The sequence below is a fragment of the Halichoeres trimaculatus genome, unplaced genomic scaffold, assembly GCF_033239565.1.
Source record: "Halichoeres trimaculatus isolate MK-OKI-2021-1 unplaced genomic scaffold, fHalTri1.1 fHalTri1_scaffold_6, whole genome shotgun sequence".
NCBI lineage: Eukaryota > Metazoa > Chordata > Actinopteri > Labriformes > Labridae > Halichoeres > Halichoeres trimaculatus.
This window is the reverse complement of record NW_027437184.1, coordinates 29,688,784-29,709,685: the sequence shown is the minus strand read 5'-3', so window position 1 is coordinate 29,709,685 and position 20,902 is coordinate 29,688,784. Positions and strand designations below refer to the sequence as shown.

Below are 20,902 nucleotides of genomic sequence, written 5' to 3'. Positions count from 1 at the left end.
GCAGCTTACACACACAATGGCTAGGTCTATGTAAATCTGTGCATTGTAAATTTATGGGAGAATAGGTTACCCTTAAACAGCACAATAACAAACAGAGGGCGATAAAACCTGATAGGTTACGGTTCTATATTATTCAGGGGAACATCCCTTATGAAAGAAAAATATATTGCAGCATATTGGAAAATATCATGTCATATATGTGGTAATATATTCCCATATATGAGATTTAGTATTTATATTTTCCAATATATTGCAATATATGGAAAGTGGCAATCATTCGTATATTTTGCAATATATTGCAATATATTTCATGAATATATTATATATTGTATATGTGCCCTCAATATATTATTCCATGTATATCAAATATATATTTTATTGGAAAATGTATTGGGAAAATAATATATTACAATATATTACATTTCAAAAAAATATATTGGTACATATATTTTCCTTTCGTAAGGGATCAGACCATATTTCTCTTCATTGAGCACTCTACAGAGCCTTCCATTGCAACGAGACAAACAGTCGCACTGCAGGTGGGTAGATGGAACTGGACTTGGAGATCCTCAGTCAGATTACTTAATCTTTCTCTGGAGGTTTGTCTTAAATTTCAAGATATCCTCTCCAGATGTCACGTTCACGGTAAGTGGGTCATAAGTTAAGCAGACTGCTTGAAATTTAACATCTGCGTTTGGTCTGGAGGCGTAAAAATGACAGCACAACTTCAAGGAAGGCAATGAGATGTTTTGAAGTTTATTCTTTTGATCATAATAAAGCACAGAGCTCAAAGGCTGGTAGAAGATGATGCAAATAAAGGAAGAAACCTGAAAATAATTCAAACAAATGATGGAAATTCTTTTATTTTTGCAAATGTTTGATGTTTTTGGGTGCTGGCCTAGGTACGCATACAGCTCGAAGCTGCTTTCCTGCAAGTCATCCCCCCAATCTCTCGCCCAGTTTCCAGTACTATCCACTGTCTTGGCTTAACAAATAAAGGTTAAAAAAGAAAAATAGAAACACACAACTATTCCATTTATGTGCTAAAAATGTTAAAAAAAAAATAAACTGATAGTAGGAAAATATTACTTCTGCTTAATTTTACTGGAAAATTATACTAATGAGAAGTCCCAATCCTGATACAGTTATTAGAGGTGTGAAAAAATATTGAAGCAGCAAAATATAACAATACTTTGACCTGTGATGACATACTGATATTTAAACTCTTAATGTCAGTGTTTTTGTAAGAATAAAAATTCATATTTTAGGTGAGTTGGAAGTACAATACATCTTCCACAACTCCACTGTGGTAGAAGGCACCGAAGCGCTACTCTGCTGTATGTTGCCCATGAACTGTATAATAAATATAATCTCAAATATTTTATTCCTAAACTTGATGATGTGGGTTTTTTATGCTGTAAACATCAATGTTTTCTCTTTATCCTTGGCTCAGTTCGTTTAAAATCAATTGAACTTTAATTTTTACAGTGTAGTAGATAGATAAAATAATAATAATCATAGTCATGCTTTGAGCAATATTAGATTTTTTTATGAGTAACACTGGTTACACCATGTGATCTATATCAGTTTCACCAACATTAATATTCTGAGCAACATTAGATAAATGCCATATTAGTTTAAGCGACAAATTTGACACACTTTATGTTTTCAAATTTTGTGTCTGTATAAAAACTGCATCTGACTTCCAGTATTTCAAACACAATAGAAAAGTTGTTTTCAATCAAATGGTTAACTGTGTAGAATATCACAGTATATCACAACATTTGGATTTCGTGATAGTATCATATCGTGACCCAAGTATTACGATGTGTACCGTATTATGAGGTTCTTGCCAATGCTCCCCCTTACAGTTATTCTGTATTATCTGCTGAAACCGAGTCATGATCCAATATTTTGGTGCGCTGAGAAAATAGTTGCAGCCGAGGTAAGAAAGAGGAGCTGCACTCTGCGTTTTTTTGTGTTTTAAAATAATAAATAGTTAAAAAAAATAAAATATAACTTGAAATTTGTTTTGAGCTTACTCCATCCAGCTAGTTTTGCTGTAAAAATCCTCTTATCTATTCTACTTGCTCTCTTATATGAGATCCATGCATGCAACACAGCACGCTTAATTCTGAGGCTGTTCTGATCTCAACTCTCATGTGAAACTGCAGAAAGTTTAGAAGCTGGTGGAGGAGCCCCTGAGCAGACATCATGTAATTTTCTAATGGGTAATTCTCTGCAGTAGTAACCAAGGCAACACCCCAAACACCACATCATAATAATCCTTGGGCTGTAAGGATCTTATCCTGCTGTCTGTGTTTAGCATCCACAGTTTAACCCACTCTTAATTCCAACAACAACTCTGCAGACTTTAAAGCTAATAACACAGAACACACGGATGCTCTGCTGGGGACTTCTTGTTGTGCTCTGAACGGTTAGCACGTGTGCTGAGCAAGGACACTGGATCTATGACCCACTTGAGAGGAGCTGGTACAGGGACAAGTAGAGCAGAGGTCATGAGTGATGAGGTGTCAAACAGAGCTGCATGGCACAGCTGAGGGGAACGTGCTGTCAGCAGCTGCACAGGCCAACTTGGGCAACGGTGAACCCAACGACGCAAGAACTCTAACCGCCTCTGAGCTGTCACAGATTTTCAACAAAGATAACCAACAGGCAGCTGCAGTAGACCACACTCACCCAAATCAACAGGACACATGTTTCATTTACATACTGAGGCAGATTTGAACATGTAAATTGAATGAATGCGAGCGCTTTACCATCTGCTGCGCCTGGAGATTACTGAAACTTGCAGAAGCCTTGACTAACTGCTCAGTTGTGAATAAAACAGCTTAATTCTGCCAGCATGGTGGATTCAAAAGAGCATATGGACAGGCTGAAGAAAAGAACACGATTAAAAGTTAATTAATTGTGAAACAGAGACACTAGACTGCCTGTGCTGAGGCCTGTGTCTACTATTACCTTCCTCTTTACACTGCAAGAGGAGAGACGAGGATGGTCTTTATAAATGGACTGGCTTTTCTTTAAGTCGCTCAGACATGAGGATAATCCAGACAAAAAATGAAAAAGAGACATCAGAGATTGAGACCTGTAAACCAAACTGGGCTATCTATATACACCAGTTACACACACACACACAAAGTAACCCATCAAACACCAAGCTTTACAGGAGTAAATTAAATGGGCTGAGAAAAACCAACCATCCATTGAGATCAGAAAATCTCTAGACCCCCACTGTGTTCAAACATATATCTACCACAGTCAACATATTTAGGCCTCTCTGCACCCTAGGGTGAAAAGTTCAACCACAATGAGCGAGCTGTTTATAGGACCATGCCACAAAAGCTCCCGTGGAGCAGCAACCAGAAACAGCTCAGACTGAATCATTCTTGCCTCTCGCTGCAGGAATTCTCTGTTTTTTCCATTCCAAACTGCGGCTGATTAAAGCCCCAGAGCTCAGCAAAAAGACGGCCTGCATTATGTAAGGAGATAAAGGAGCGGCGCTGGTCGTTAGCTTAACCTGGCAGCTCAACAGATGTCTGGTCTCACATGGTTGTGAGAGAAGACAAGGAGACCATTAAAGGAAACCGTCGAAGAGGCTGAAGGTTGAAATACGAGAAACTCACACACCAGTGTTACATCTACCCGGTTTCTTCAAGGCACAGCTTATCAAAGCAGGACATTTCAGGCAAACCTCATGCTTTGACCTGTGCTGCACTTAGCATCAACAGTCTGTTGGTTAAAGTCTGATAAATATCTCTAGTAAAAAGGACTACTGTTGATATCACATTCTGATATTAAAGGTTGTCTACAGAAAAGAAATACGGCCACTGAAGAAAAATGTCCATTATTTTACAGTAGACCTATTTTTTCAGAGAAAAAAGTCAGAATTCTAAGATTAAGGTCAATCCCAGAATTCTGGGAAAAAGTCAGAATTTTGACTCTTTACTCAGAATTCTGACTTTAATCTCGTTAGAATTTTAAGGACAAAAGTCGGAATTCTGACTAGAATTCTGAAGTATTTTTTTTCCTTTCCTGTCAAAATCACATAAGATACAAAAAGAAAGTGTTTCTGTTTGATGAGGGGGGCTTTCTGCTACCAGGTGTATTTTGCATTTTGTCTGCAGGTGTAAATAAAGGGATGCATGTAGTTTACAGTAGGATATATATCGGTGTCAATATCGGTATTGGCTGATGTTGGTCTTTTTTTTTTTTTACATATCAGTAACGGCCAATATGTTATCGATATATGCTGATTTTTACTCATTAGCTGCCCGCATTTCAGAGCATCTTGAACGACCTTTCAAGACCCAAAAAGTATTGTTTTCTATGACTATGTAAACACAAAAACTACCTAAGAAGAGTGGACCCTCTTCTTTTATGTCTCTCTTCCTGTTTTTGATCTAAAAACCAGACAAAACGTACTTTTTTTATCACATTTATCCTGGGCGCCCCATCCATTGATCCTCTCTATGGTCGTCTTTTCTCACAATTGCGCTACTCTTTCTCTCTGAACTACCTTGACACATCATCTCAGAAAGTTTTTGTTTTGTTCTTTTTTTACCAAATCAACATCGGAAAGTATCGGTTATCTGCCATAACAGCAACATGAAAATCAGATATTGGTATTGGCCAAACTTTTTATATCAGTGCATCCCTAGTTTACATTGTGATATGGCTGATCTAATAACTACTGGGACAGCTGAATGTGTGGGTGTGAGAGCACCCAAGGTGCATATAATGCCCACGTCACATTTGGAGTTGGTCTGTGCGTACAGCCTCCATTGCTGCACAGGGTCACATCTTTACAAGGTGTGTAAAAACAGTGTGTCCTTTGCAACATTTACCTTTAGTCAAAAGTGCATGTTTGTCAAAAGCACACTCCCTCACACGACAAGCTTTCAAAAGTATTCCGGACAGAGGCCTCAAAGTGTGGTGCACTGAAAGCTCAGAGCATTAAAAATGGTTTATCAAAACAAAAGAAGTCCTCTGCAGGAAAAAGTTGAAGCACCAGCATCCTGGAACATTTTGTTCAGATGACACAAGCAGCTGGTCCGTCCTGTTTACTTTGTCTCTAATAAAGACAAAATACACTCAGATTAAAGACATACAGAGCTTGTTTACAACTGTAAGCATAGATGTTCATAGAAGTGAGAAAACTGATAAAGTCTTAGTGTGTAAAGTTATTATTAATACTGTTTAATATTTGCTGCTTAAAAACCATGTCACCAACAAAAAATGTGTATAGCATCAGTAATTGGACTGAACAGAATACTGATTGAAAACAGATCGTGAGATTAGTCAATGAGAAAACATCCATCTGCTCTAGCTGTGATGCTGCAAATGTTCTCCTGCCTGCAGTGGTTAGAAAGAAACCTTCCTTACAAACCTCTGAAGTGAAAAATTACATCAGACTCAAAGAGGTGCTCACATAAAGCTTCCATAGATATGTGTGTGTGTGTATAGAAACACTTCCTCTCTATGCTGAGTCTTCACCACACGTTTGTGGTTATTCTTAGTTTCTAAAATGAAGATGAGTCATTACACTAATATTCCGTTATGACTGACGTTAATAGACACAAATGTTAATGCCAGGTGTACTCAGAGCTGTTTGCATGTGATCACTCCAGCCAGCATCTCAGTGATAGAGCCGTCACTGACGTCAGAAAGTCACAGGGGTTGGGTCCCTGTGTATGGTTGAGATCGGCTAATAGCCTCAGCCATCAATGTATGAATTTGAAGTGAATGGGTAAATGGGTACAGGAGTGGTCAGAAAGACAGGAAAAATGCTTTATAAGCACAAGTTCATTTCAATTTCAATTTGAAGCTCCAGCTTAATTCAAGGTCTGGCTTTTGTACCTTCTTTAAAAAGGCACTGAAGCCAGGAACATTTAGCCATATGAAGCTCTCAGAGTCTAAACTGAACTACTCCCTCAACCCTCTAGTAGTGAGGAGCTCTAGAAGCAGCAATGGCCTTTGTGAACAAGAAACTGCTGTGATGCATTATGAATATGAATCTCCATTTGTCATGTTCCTACAAGATGTTTGGTGGCCAATGTGTTTCCTATCTTTTTTTTTTCTACATCTTCATCATCCAAGCAGTAAATTCCATACAACCACCAAATAGAAAAACTATTCTGAGTAACAGGATGAAGACTTAAATGCAAAACAGAGGAGGACCCATTCTTATGAGATTATAAAAGGCTCTTTCAAAGTAAGCAAAACTAAAACAACCCTCTGCAACTTTTCATTTTACTGCTGTCTCTTTAAGGCTCCCCACTCCACAAACCCTCTTCCCTCTGATTGGCCAGCCCTCTGGAGGCCTGTTGGGGGTGGAGTTATGGGGCAAACCTTGGCGTTCGAGGTCCATCCCTCCAACATGTCATGGATAAGTCAGAAGCTTTTTATCTTGATGACCTCATAATTTCAGCAAGTCTTTGGAAGGCCTCATGAAGATCTCGTGCTTTGTCTCAGAACAGACCGTTCTGGACTGGGTTTTCAGACATATTCAGGAATTTTTTCAACTTCTAGTGGTTTTGAAAATCTGCATGTTAAGTACGGACATCCAACTAGGGCTGCAGCTATCGAATATTTTAGTATTCGAGTATTCTACTGAAAATCCCATTGATTAATCGAGTAATCGGATAAAATACATTTTTGCTTAGTTAAAGAGCAGTTATTTTTCAAATGAAAATTTTTCTTTTTAGGAAATAGAATTTTCGGATACAGCATGTCAATAAGAGCAATTGCTTTGGTAGCTCCAAAATCTGTAAACACACTTTGACACATTTTTTGTGCCTTGTACATCTCATCAGATGTTGCAGACCCAAATGGCACCCGTTTCGTAGAATGACCCATTAGTCTCCAAACTCCAGAAAAGAAGCTAGATTTGTTGCTAGTTGCTATTTTGTATAAGAGGTACCTTGAGCGGTCTGTAAACTCTCTTAATATGGCCTCAGCTCTATTTAAAATACCACTCTTTGATCTTTTTTAAAATTAAACGATTCCCCGAGACAGAGAAAATTACTCGAGTATTTTTGTAATTCCTCGAATCATTCAAGGAATCATTTCAGCTCTACATCCAACACTGTTAATTTATCTCTATATTTAAAATAAGGACAATACCCTCTCTGTAAGAATATTGAATTCCTTTTCTACTGAGTCATGTTGCCAATATGACTATGGGATCACAGTCATTACCATATTTTAGTATTATGTCGAGAAACAATCGAAAAGAGAGTGAACTTTTGTCAGAAGCACTGAGATTTCTCCATCACTTTCACAGAAGATTAGCAATAAGTGGAGAGTGGCTTAACTGGCTCTTGGTGTTTTGGTGTGTTAACTGCAGCAGCTCTGTTCTTCACTGCTGTGTTGTGTTGACGCTCAAGGCTGTGTAACCATGTGTGGTACAAAGCTCTGATGGTAAAACAAGCTCAAAGAAAAGAAAGGTCTGAAGAAAGAAAAGGCCTGTTTCTGAAGAGACTGAACAATGTATAAATAGATAACTTCAACAGGGTGCTTTCTGATGGAACTGGCACACACAGGCCAAAGCAGTTTCCTCAGGAAACAACCACTTGGAGGTACAACAAAGGCTGCACTTCCTGAGCATTCATCCTGCTTCTAACTGCTCTCAACGATTTTTCTACAAGCAGCCATCACATTTACTTTCTGCACCTGGTTCTTCTGTAAGCTGAGGCCTCACCAAAAAAAGAAAAACCCTGCTCCCTGTCAACATAAACACCTCACTTCAAACTCACATGAAATCTCAGATGAAGTCTTTTTATTGTAAGTCAATCATGTGCATGAACTCCTGTACAGCTGTCTGCTTTTATCTGTGACTTGATCTCTGAGTGTGTGTGTGTCAGCAGCTGATGTGCAAACAGACAAGTCTGAACAGAGCGTTTACATGCTAAGCCCTGAGCAGAGCTCTGGGAGGTGGTGGGTGGAAATGAATCCTTAAGTATAAGCAGTTAACTCATAATGGGTCTGCTCTCTGCTGTGACAAAGCTGCACTGCCGCAGTCGGTACGAGCCCAGTGATGCCACAGCAGCAATGTGTTGTTCCAATAAAATGTGATTTCAGACATTTAAATGGGACGCGCCACTGCCTTTATACATGAAGTTTAATTGAATTGTCATAAGGAGGGTGACTCAATCTAAGGAAACAGCTTTGTAATGTTGTGGAGACTCTAGAGGGGTAAAGATGGAAAAGTGGGGGCTGATTTTAGAGTTTGAGGCAAAAAGAAATCACTCTGCAATTTCTGCAGAAGAATCTTGTGTTTGGAAACTATCATTACTTAAAAAAGCTAAATGTTTGTGTTTGACCTTTGCTTCTAATAACTCAGCTTTTTTTGAGTCAGGTTTTCTTGGAGGTTCGTCGTTCTTCTTGCTTTGTATAAAAGATTTTCAAGTCAAAATCTATGCAGTGCACCTTTACAGACAGTAGCCTCACACACAGCATCTCCACCAGAGCTGGTGTTCAGGAGGCTTCAAGCTGATGGCTAAATTACTGACAACATACTGCTTTTTTTATCCACAGTTTCCTCATCTTTAGGGGGTAGCAAGAGTTCACATTCACTGTTTTCAAGCCCACCAATTATTTTTCCTTCCTTTATCATAGTAACTGTTTCTGATGTGTGACTTTCTGCGTCACCCATCCGTATCAAAAATAAAATCTAATGTCTGTAATTGTTTTCTCTATTCATGCAATTGTGGTCCTGTACTGTTTATTTCTGCACCTTTTGACTTGAGATTTATGCCATGAAGTCTTCATTCAGTCCAGCAGTGTGGAGTTTGAAAGAAACTGGCATTTAAGGGGCTTAGAAAAGATTAAACTCAGGGTATTTTGAGTACTGCTGATGCTTTGATATCCGCCATTCATTTTTAATCTATTTTTGTGAGACATCCAGGCTTATAGACGTATTATACTTAATCACTGAAGCATGATGAAAATAAGCTGTAAAAATGACTTGGGTACGAGACTTACGCCTGAAATACACCAGATACGTATGCAGCGTGACTATGTTGTGCTGCGACTTGACAGCGTTTGTCAACCAACACCGGCTGTGTGTTCAGTCCGACAAGCTGCATGACTGACGGATAGGGCTGCAGCGATTAGTTGACATAATTGACTAGTCGACGATAAAAATTCATCAACACTTAATAGTCCACGCGTCGTATTCGTAAGCATTAAACAACGAGGAAGCGTGCATTAGACCGTTCTAAGGCACGACGTAGAGTGGGAACACCACGACGCGCAGCGGAGTGGTGTTACTCCGCGGACTTCATTTCCCTGTTACCTGCTTCATTCATTTTGAGATTTATTTAATTTTTTTGTATAGTAGGCTACTTTTATTTTTTTAAGTCATCATAAATGAAATAAAAACAAACAAACAAAAAAAAACATGATACAGGGCTGACCAATCAGAGGTGAGAACCTAACTCTGGGTAAATGCAGTGAAAATGCAACACACAGGTTGAATTTTAAAGGTCTGCACATTTTAAAGGCCAAATTAGGTTAATACACAAAATAACTGTGACTAATCGAAAAAATAATTGATAGATTAGTGGACTTTAAAAATAATTGTTAGTTGCAGCCCTATTGGACTGTAAGTCCAGAGTTAACAGACTGGCCTTTTAATTTTTTTATAATTTTATTCTATATTTTGCATTTTGCTGTGCAAAACAGTGTTGTTTACTTAGCTTTATACCATGGTCAGTAAGAATTCCAATGTCAACTGGCGTGCCTTAGATTGGTCTAATGCACGCCAGTTGAAAAGTTAGTTCGGCAAGTTAAATCACCGTCGTATTACTCCGCTGTGCCCGTTACCATAGCAACGTGTCACACACATTTCAACGCATGTGAGGGCAGCCTGCGCTCCTACTGGGCCCCCTCTCTATAAAGCCTGGCTCACACTACAGGATTCTCGCTCGATTTAACCCAAATTTGGTCCTCCCGACATTCGGGGAAGAAATCTGGTTGGGGACTAAAATCGGGCCCGACGTTCGGGCAAGATTATCTTCGAGTGTGAGCGGTTGACAGAATCTTTAGCCCCACGATCGTCTCACAGACTCGTCGGAGCCGCCCCGATAATTTTCAAACATGTTTTATATTAATCTGGATGATTACAACATTCATTCTCACTGAGGATGACAACAGACAATTAGAAAGAGCCCCAGAGACTGGACAGCAGGCTGAAAGTGAAACTGAAAGGCTCCGGGTCAGCTGCTTGTCTGTTGCCCCAAATGAAACTTCCTTTACCTGCAATCTTTCATCACCAAAAACCTTGGTGGGAGGATGTTGTATAACGAGAGCGTGCCTTCTTTTGTATCTTTCTGATCTTTCTTCTCTTATCCTTCAGTCTGTGTTTTTATTTCAGTCTGAAAAGTCTCTCAACAATTGGACAACAAGTCTGAGTAACTGTTGTTTTCAGCAGGCTGTTATTCAGACTCACGTGGAGCGTCTGGAAAACTTTGCCTTTGTGTGAACCAGCCAGTGCAGACATTGTGTTGTTATTTCATGAGGGTTAGACATTGTTAAACGAAGTCCATAATTCTGTTGACTTATTCAGTGTAGAAAGCATTACATGCAGAAAGATTTAGCCCAGGACTATATTGTGATTCGTCTGGTGCGATATACTCTCCTCCTGCTTAAAAAATATATTAGGAGGAGTAATTCTGCATCATTTGCTTCTTATAAATATTCAGAAGCAGAAGCATAAAGCAGGACGGCCATGAATATTCAGCACCCTTGAGATAGCATGATATGTTTTAGGACAAAAAGACCCTGGGAGGCTGTTTTTTGTTTCCCTCTTTTATATATCAGTAGACTCTCTCTGCATGTGTGCTGATTGGACTTTTCTCCTCCTCCCCTTTAATGAAGAATGGCACCGAATGAATGAATGATGTCTCTCTTTAAGTCTAGATGAGCAGTCAGCAGGCAGCCGGCTCTGCCATAGTTTCCAATCAGCCGTGCCTAAAGTGACCGCATTCAGCTTGGCGAGCTCGCCTCCCATTTATGATTTGCTCAGCTGCATCTGAAACACGTGCGTGTCTGCAAACCCCCCCCCTAGACCCAGCAGTTACATAACAGCCACTTCACTGCCACACACAGGCTCTGTGGAAAAAAAAAAAAGCCTGAACCCCTAGAAATGCACAATGGTGTTCACGCTGTGAGGGGCCTAGTCGGATACAGGCAGCATAAGGGATGCTGGCTGAAAAATCAAAATCAGCCACAAAGGACAAACTGAAGGAGCCGGGAAAACATCCAGACTCACTTAATTCTCAGCGCAGGAATAACCATATTCTACAGAAGATTGACTATCATCTCTCACTTTAAGCTAGCTACATGTCAGAACAGGATGTTAAGGCAGTATGAAGGTGACCCTGAAATGTGCATTTAAAGTACACATAGTATTGAGTAAACAGGAATCTATCAGGCCATCTAACCGTCCATAGACTGTTTTATAACCTACGCCATCCACACACTTTTTGGTCCATGCATTAGATGAGTTAGTGTGTAATCACTATATTCAGGCTTTGAGCAGCATAGAAATGTCTGTTGTTCTGTGGTCGGTTGTTAGGAACTATCTTCAACCCATAGAGTTAACGACTACCAAGTTCAACACAATCACAGGGAACCAGTGTTTTGGTGTTAAAAGTGACTATGCTAACTGGCCACCTTTAACCAATCAAGTCAGTGACTGTCATCATCGAAACAATTTGGAAACATGAAAAAGCGATCACGCCTCGAATACAACAGATACGTCTGTAGTCTGGCTCTGCTTTGTTGCGTCTTGACTGCGTTTGTCAACCCACACTGGCCGACAAACCGCTTGACTGACAGGCAGACAGCTGGTGTCAAAGAGTCAAAGACCAAGGAGTTTCCACACTTCCCTCTCCATTGATAAGTCTGTCTTTGTTCATGTTGGGCTGTAAAACCTCAAACCTGTCGACTCCAGGTCTGGCTCTGCTCATTATGTCCGTTTGTCGTCGTAGTCAAGCTGAATAAGAACTGATTTTGGCACAGTCTGTTTTATTTTGAAAGTAATTAAGTATTTTAGGTAGTTTCTGTTCACAACTTCCTGTCTTACTCTATCATCCAAATGCAGAATTTATGCGCCACAGATCCACTTATGGACTAAATAGGATGGCTGCATATTACCTGCGATCTAACAGACCAGCCTAGCACAAATGCAACAAAGTGATCCAGTTTAAGTTGACAGATCGAATTGAAATGAAGAAATTCTAATGAAGAAATAAACCCATCAGAGCTGACAGTGACTTATTAAAGGGGTCAGGGTTACTTTGAGGAGTTAATGAAGAAGATAGTTTCAGGCCGAGGTTGTGATTGAATAAAACGCACATGACTCACCGAGGAAAGTAAAGAACAAGTGACAGTTTAATTATGATAAACCTAAACACATTAACTGTGAGTGACAGCAACAATTTGTTTTTGTTTACCCATCAAGCTATATCTCATTACTTAAAGACTGAACAATCTGTTCTGATTTAACAATTGTTTACGTCATGCTCCTTTATTTTTCAGCTGTGCTATGAATTCAGACAGAACCATGTTCCCCTGTGGAACTAGGGTTTCTGTTATTCTCAGATTGCATCAAACATGTGATTAATCTTCCATTCAAAAGAGGTGGAAGGGGATGATATGCAGGTTGTGACCAGCAAATAGGTAGAGACTCGAATGAATCCAGTGATTGTACATATGAGAGGTGAAAACTAGAGCTGAAACGATTCCTCGAATGATTCGAGGTACTCGATTACAAAAATTATTCGAGTAATTTTCTCCGCCTCGAGGAATCGTATAATTTTAAACAAGATCAAAGAGTGGTATTTCAAATAGAGTTGAGGCCATATTAAGAGAGTTTTCAGACCCCTCAAGCTACCTCTTATACAAAATAGCAACAAATCTAGCTTCTTTTCTGGAGTTTGGAGACTAATGGGTCATTCTACGAAACAGGTGCCATTTGGGTCCGCAACATTTGATGCGATGTACAAGGCGCAAAAAATGTGTCAAAGTGTGTTTACAGATTTTGGAGCTACCAAAGCAAGTGCTCTTATTGACATGCTGTATCAGAAAATTCTATTTCTTAAAGAGAAAAATTTTCATTTGAAAAATAACTGCTCTTTAACTAAACAAAAATGTATTTTATCCGATTACTCGATTAATCGATGGGATTTTAAGTAGAATACTCAAATATTAAAATATTCGATAACTGCAGCCCTAGTAAAAACCATGTCTACTTCAGGTCTGAAAGCCCTTGTGTATGTTTGTTAATATCAGCCAGGTAATGCAGTAACACATGTACATGCCAGCAAACCTTAACTGCATCATGTTTCGACTCTTTTCCAGCTGAATGAAGATTTATGAGCTCAAAAGCAACAAAAGAACAACTTCAACTTAACACCATTCTTCTTCTGCTTGTCTGAGACTCAAGACTTTTACTGCACACAAACAACAGGGTGATTAATCCACAGCCCTACTCTCACTCCTCTTATACCTGAGCAGAATAGACCAATAAATCTTTTATGCATATGCATTTCCTCTCGCTGTCAACAGAATGATATACCATGCCGGGGGCTCTTAGTCAGCTATATAATGCTGCTACACAAGCAACACACAATCACACTGTGCACACATAAACACAAATACACACGCTTCTCCATTGAATCGTACAGCCTTTGTGAGATCTTTGAGACGAGTGCTGAATGAGAGGCATATCTAATCCCCTTCTGATTCCCCATTCTTCTGCAAATAGGCCACTCGTTAATTAAGAGATGAAAAAACTTCAAACACATGCTCTTGAGTTTGAGTGGCACATCAAACAGGAGAATCACAGTGGCCTGCTTTGGAGAGGGCTTTGGTCCAACGGGCCCATTACCCTGCACATATATCTCATAGGCGCTTCCTGAAGAGAATAAAAGGAGTGTGTGTGGAGGGCAATCATATAAGACGTCAACAAATATGAAAGGTTCTGAGGATGTATTTCAGCTCTGATGATGAAAAAAGTTAATCCTGTGATTCTGTAAAAGTCATTCATTGTGTGGTTTAAACGCTGGAGATGCTTGGCAGCTAATCTATCCTCATAAGACGGTTTCTATATGAAGCTAGCCCTTGAAAATGCTCGAGATGAAGGTGAAGCTTATTCAATACCCCATCCAGCAGATGGATAGATAGGATCAGATAGGAGTGAATGTGTATGTTACAAACTAATTGGAGGTCAGACTGTGATCATAAAGAAGCCTGTAGAGACTGAGAGGGTAACCAGTAGGATGCTTTGAAACCGAAGCTTGCACAAACAATGTGTAAGATGTGTGTGAAAAGCCTCTTTCTCCTTTTACATCACTCTGTTTGCTCTCTACTCCAGTTCTTACCTTCGATGCTGAGTTCAAAGCACACATGACAGAAAGATAAGGTCCCCGTTTCTGTCTCGAGCTTGCAGACACTGCAGATATTGTCATCATTCAGATCGATGTTCACAAACTGCTCCTCTTCATCCATGCTGCCTCTGAAGGAAAAAAAAATACCAGTTTAAGAAAACACATGACCAAAAACCAGTGCACAACCAGCAGCTCGGTTTAGTTAATTAGGCCACACATACAAATAAACTAATTAAAATGCATTTCTGGATAGTATGGCTGGGGGAATAGTTTTTGGTTCATGTTGTTTTTGGGACAGAGAACAGTTAAAGAGGCAGTGTTCATTTTCAGATGTTGTTAGTTGTGTTATCAGTGTAGCAGCACACAGGCTGATAAAATGCTATGGTAGCTGCTGACATTTGACAAATGCTGCAGTAAAGCTATGGTCTACGATTTGAAGCTAGGTAATTATTATTAACACCGTTTTGAGGCTGTTATGGTCCGATCTATGCAGTATAAAAACCAAAAAGAACAAATCCATTAAGTACATCAGCTGTAAAACGGCTTAATAATTGACCAATCTGAACCACCGTTTCCCTCATTTCCGATTTGTGTGTTAGTCCATCCAATCCCCTGTCCCCCCTGCTCCGCACCATACTGTCCATGGTCCCACCTCATCCTTCCCCACTACCCCTCTCATGTCAGCTAGCTGCTCAGCTACCGAAGCGTCATGGAGCCAGAGAAGACCGAAACCAGGAAGCTGTTACTGTTACCCTCCATAGGGAAGGGAAGTAAATGAAAAAGTTTCAGGGAAAAAGGCTGAAGCAAGGAAGAATTATGAGCGATACAGGTGCCAACAGAGACTGATTATTGGAGAAATGTACAACAGGTGGAAAAAGCTGCAGAGGGATTTGGGACTGAAGACTGACGCCGAGACAGCTGAGTTTCTGTTGAACAGGTAATGACTTTGTTTACCACAGTGGGAGATGTCAGCTGAATAACTCTGGTTAGTCTGTGCCTAAACTGGTTAATGACTGAACAATGCTGGTCGGAACGGGTCGGCTCTATCAACAGATTTTAGCACAAGTTAGCCGCACATGTTTAGCATTGTAAACTGAGCTGGTGAAGACACGCTGAGAAAGGTAAAGCCTCGCCTACAGTCGGCTCTGCTCTGATCAGCTGGCAGTAGCAACCCCAGACTCCATTCACCGCACCTATTTATGGTTTTGATAGCGCCAGTCCAATTGAAAAAGCTACCACCGTGTGTTACAAAGAGGATGACTAGCTGGGGGGCAGGATCTTGGAACACGGAGGGGAGTGGTGAGTGAGGCTGCGTTTTTTCAAATGTGTCTCATCAGCCAAACTGGGTTTCAGATCATAGACCATAGCTTTAACCAAATTTTGGGCCCTAAATGTGATGCCTGCTTTAGAAATTTTACATATGCACATCTTTGTGATTTCAGATATTTCCAGAACAGTCTTCAACACAGGTGTGTGATTAAAGGTGAAAAAGATGCATACTGCTATTGGGACCAGTCAATTCAGAGTTAAAACATTGTCTTCCTAAAGCCTGAGTCTGGCCTCCGTGAAGATCTTCACTTTCACTTCAATGCAAACATTTAGACAGACACATGTTCCCCAAGCTGAGGTAAACACATTTGTTCAGCTTTATAACATCCATAAAGTCTAAACTGTCGGGCAGAAGAACTGTTAGGAGACAAAATGAGGGATCAACATCTGCTCTAGTCTCTCGTGCCCCACAACACATTGAGTAATGTTTCTGTCAGTGTGGAAATCATGTCACAAGGGACCACATTGTGGTAGCCGTGTTGTTCATTTATCAGAGCATTAATCAAAACTTTACCACTTATTACAGTAACGGGCTAATACAGGATTTTTGCAGTTGAAATGAAATTGGATCTGGCACTGGGGGAATTATTGAGGTAGAAAATAGTCTAAACTATTTTACACGGTCAACACACAGCAAAGCACTACCGTGTCTGTTGTGCTGTGCTATACAACAGCATCCTCTGATCACTGTGATAAGCCGGACCACAACATACCACGCTCCCTCTGCCTGCACTAATGAGGTCAGTTAAACTGTTTATTTGTTAAGAGTTTAAATAACTCTAGTAATACAAGTTTTAATCATCTGAAATAAAGGCAAGGTCTCTAGAAATGAGCTGAATGAGCTTCTCACTGGAGAAACAAGGTGTATAGATAAGTATTCAAATTAGTGCCAGGGAAGTGTCAAGAAGACACCCAAGGGGGGCATGAGCCCTCCTGAAACTGTATCGGCCACCCCAGATGTCAGCCCAAAATCTTAAAAAACGATTGCGTTTTATTAGGGATGAGTTGTGATTTTAGAATAATGGAAAATTTGTTTAAAAATACAAAAAGGAAAAGCTCATGTGACTATTGTGACTTTCAGGACTAGTGACAGACAGACTTCTTCAGCATGAAGGGATTACTACAAAAAGTAAACAAAAAATCAGGTTTAGACAAAGTTTGCAGGTAAAATAAAATAAACCCTCATCTATGTCATATCCCACTCAAATATTACATACCTACTTGTTTCTTTAACAGGGACAAATCCATGGAACATTTGCTTTATTAAATATACTAAGTCAGGGTATATGCTAAAATCCTGAGGTTGATTTCAATACCTTTTTAAGACTTTTTCAAAAACCTTTAAAAAAGTTTTAAGACTTTATCGCAACTTTCAGTTGTTGTTGGCATCCACTTTTTAATAGTTGTCGTTTACATTTTTACAGAAATGATGTAAGCGAAGGAGGAATAAAGCTTGAAAGAACAAATGAAACTAAAGGCAGGTTTATCGACACTCCCACAACAAGAAAGAGCAGTTATTCGAGGCCAACTTGCTGAAGAAAATGAGAAATTATTTAATCATTTTTAAAATTTAGGACATGTGCCGGAGATAGTGTGATTTGCTTTAATGTACTTAATTTCTCTTTATGAAACTAGAAATGACATTAATTTATAGCTGGTGTTTATACCACTCACAATCCTTATTGTTGTATTTTATTGTAACTAGGGTCTTTATGTATTTTTTTTATTTTATTCTTTTTTTAATTTTGTATTTTCTACTGACTCCATCGATTTCTGCTGTTAACACAACATTTTTCCAGTTTGGGATCAATAAAGTCTATTCTTTTCTATTCTCTTCTATTTTAGAACTTTATCGGCTGAATGTTTAACGTCCCAATCAGGGGACAGTTGCAAGGAGGAAATAAATATTCATGGATATTTTTGGGGTCAAAGCTTGAATACCTATGAAACTTAATACCTCATAAAACCACAATTAAGACTTTTTATAATACTTTTTAAGGCCCCTAATTTTCCCAAAATTGATTTATCAACTTTAATACTTTTTAAGACCCCGGGGACACCCTGTAAGTAGATAATACACATAAAGGTGTCTAGCCATAGCTAATGCGCAATCTCTGTCCCTGGTTAGACTTAAAAAATTCAAACAGATCTTACAGAGTGTTAGGTTTAAGATGTCACAACCCTAGATATACAAAATGATTTAGCAAAATGTAGGACTTAAACAAAAATTAAGCCCAGCATAAACACTAGCAAAGATCAAACAGTGAAACAATAACCTAATTTTTCACATTCACTGATTTTCAGCTGTCCAGTTAGTGCTCACAGGCTGACTTATTTTCAGAACTTCTTTACATGTGGGTTAAAAACATGAAGGTCTGTCAGTGTTTTAGTTATGGATGATTATGCATTCCATAGATTTGTACCTCTGACCTCTGAAGGATGACTGACCGAATGTTGTTTTACATTCCAACAATCAGCAACTCTTGTTCTGATTCCACTGCTCTGTTTATCCACCAGCTGACAGAGGTCAGGTTTGTCAGCTGAGGGACAAATGTTGAAATCAACTATTTAGGCTGTGTTCAGGCTGCTAGTAGCTCTCTCTGTATATAAATCCAGCATATGCTCATTGGTTGGTGCTTTATATTGAAGAGAACTACTTTGCATACATATATCCAAGTTCCAGCAAACTTCTTTTACTGTTTTACTATCATTTATTAAAAAAAAGTTCTAGTGCAGGATTGTGTATTAGTGTATTTAAAGTATCTTAAATTGGACTTTGGAATAACATTATTTGGAGTATAAGAACAATGTTGAAAGTTCTTGTGTTTCAAGTTTCATACATTATACAACTCTAGATTTTCGAAATTTTATGATGCTTAAATGTTAGTAATTACAGTAGAAATGTTCAGGAGAAACAAATGGGTGATTAAAAAGAACCAAAGCTAGATTTTAGCACCTGTTTGTTGCAAGGAGGACAAACACAAAGGTGCTAAAGGTGCTACAGGTCATTAGCATGGGTTATAACGGTCATATTGATGAGAGCTCTGCTTCCTGCTGAGTTTGGCCACAAAGAAACTTTGGTCTCAAAGGAGGCAGAGTTAACAGTTGAGTGTCTTTAAATTTTTATTTAATTAATCTATTTATTTCGAAATATTTAAGCGATTAAAGCTTTGTTAGAGAGCAGGCAACAGTGTAACAGGAGAACAGCCAGAGGTAGCATCAAAGGGGTTAAGTACACGTTTGAACTTTTACCGCTGGATCTACATATCCAAGTTAACCCACAGACTGTTTTTTTATTTTCTTTGATAGCAGCCGAAATTATCAAAAGACTATTTAATATGAGTCCAGCTCTCTTTGGACAGCTGTGACCCCAGTGTGTGTTAACATACCGTTAAACAAATGCTAACAAGAAGTGAAGCTAGCACCACACTGGCATCCTCCGAGTAACGTTCACTGGTCAGGCTGATTCGTGACCGTTATTTTCCGCTGTGAAACAGAGAGGTATCCACAAGAAAAGAGGATGTCAACTGGCTCCAAAGAAACCACTTTCTGAAACTGACCTGTATCCGTAGAAGTGTCCTCTCACAGGTAATCCCGAAGCGTGGACAACTCGGTTCTCCTTCGCTCCAGCGAGCACACAAACATCAGCGCGTCACGGTAAAATCCACAGAAGCTACAGGAGCCTCGCTCCCCCTCACTGCGGAATGTACCACTAGTTTATCTGAGGGGTGGCAAAATAATTACCAGTTTTAACTCACGAGTCTCTCTACTTTTCTTAAAACACGGACAATATCGGATAATTCTTTAATTGGTAGAAATCTTCAACTCTTTTGTTGAAACTGTTTATTAAAACACATAAATAACATTTCACAGCAGTAACTGTGTATACACCCCTACAATCAATTTAAGTTATGCTTTCCTAACGTCATCAAAACATTTCCATAACATGGTGTTGGAGCTTTAACTACACACTTCACCAAGAAATTCAAAGAGTAAATTGACAGTTATCTTCGTGTTTAATGTATTCATTGAGGCTATATATCATATTTTCAAACGAGTCCACGACTATTCACTTTTGTTTTCATTTTTCACATGAAGTGACACGTGGGGAATTCCCGCGACAGATCGAGAGGAACAGCCATGAATAGCATAAGCAGCAAATGTTTCCTTTGCCCCACAGGATAAACAAACGTAACACAGATCCTGTTCAGAGTTTTATCGGTTGGAATTAGCCTACTTTCTCAGTGGTGGAGTGTTAGGCGTATGTGTAGAGATAAGGCTTCTTCACACATCTCTAGGCCTACTCATACGTTAAATGTGACTTGAATTCATAAACAGTCAAAAGATGATTTAGGGCCATTACAGTTACACCCTGAATATCTTCAGTTAGGGTTGAGAGGATGTTACGAAACGACTCCATAATAATAATAATAATATTAATAACAAGTGTAATAGTCTTTATAAACTCAATTTTGTGTTTTAACTTCTGTTTTTACTGTTTTCAAAGGCTTGTTTTGATTGTATCCAGAAGCCTTCAGATAATGTCATTGTCACTTTGCTCTATATTCTATTGCACTTCTGTTTCAGTTGCTAAAATATGTTGAAAATATAATGTTTAATTCTTGCCTCATTTCAAGAAATGTTGACGCTAGAAGTAAGTGGGTTGACGGGGATACTTTCAATTAAAAAGTCCTTGTGCCAAGATAACTGTGAGTAAAACTTGGACTAATCCACATTGGTAAAAGTTTGTCCGTAAGGTTGTCAGCCACAATTGAACTCTTTTGCACCACATGCTCCACATAAAACCACAGACTGAGGTGATTAGTGACTTTCTATGGTCATAAGGTTTTTTTTTTTAGGGTTTCAGTTGATCTTATTTTTTAGTTGATGGGATTTGTGAGTCTTATTAAGAGGTGCATACTATTTGAACAGACACACCTTTAGTATACGATAGTGTAATGCACTGGTGTCACATGTTGGGCCTAGCCATTGTGAAGCCACAGCCTCGGTAATGTCTGTGCACACGGTGTTTCATTTACCTTGCAGCTTGTTTATTCAATAAATTCTTCTTTACATGGTGTTATTTCTCAAGACTTAAGCTGTCATAAAATTCTAAATGAGTCTTTTTGCAGCTAAAATGAAAAAAAACTAGACAA

General features: G+C 39.1%; 1 protein-coding gene across 1 annotated transcript in view; it reads right to left on the bottom strand.

Annotated features, from left to right (window-relative positions):
* Positions 1-19,440, bottom strand: part of cunh21orf91 (chromosome unknown C21orf91 homolog) — a 38,981-nt gene extending 19,541 nt beyond the window's left edge. The window contains exons 1-2 of the mRNA XM_074672031.1: positions 19,307-19,440; positions 14,412-14,545 (exon numbers count right to left, since the gene is read on the bottom strand). Of these exons, the coding sequence (XP_074528132.1) occupies positions 14,412-14,538 (127 nt within the window). The 5' untranslated portion in view covers positions 14,539-14,545; positions 19,307-19,440. The remainder of the gene's footprint in view (positions 1-14,411; positions 14,546-19,306) is intronic.
* Positions 19,441-20,902: the final 1,462 nt, after the last annotated feature.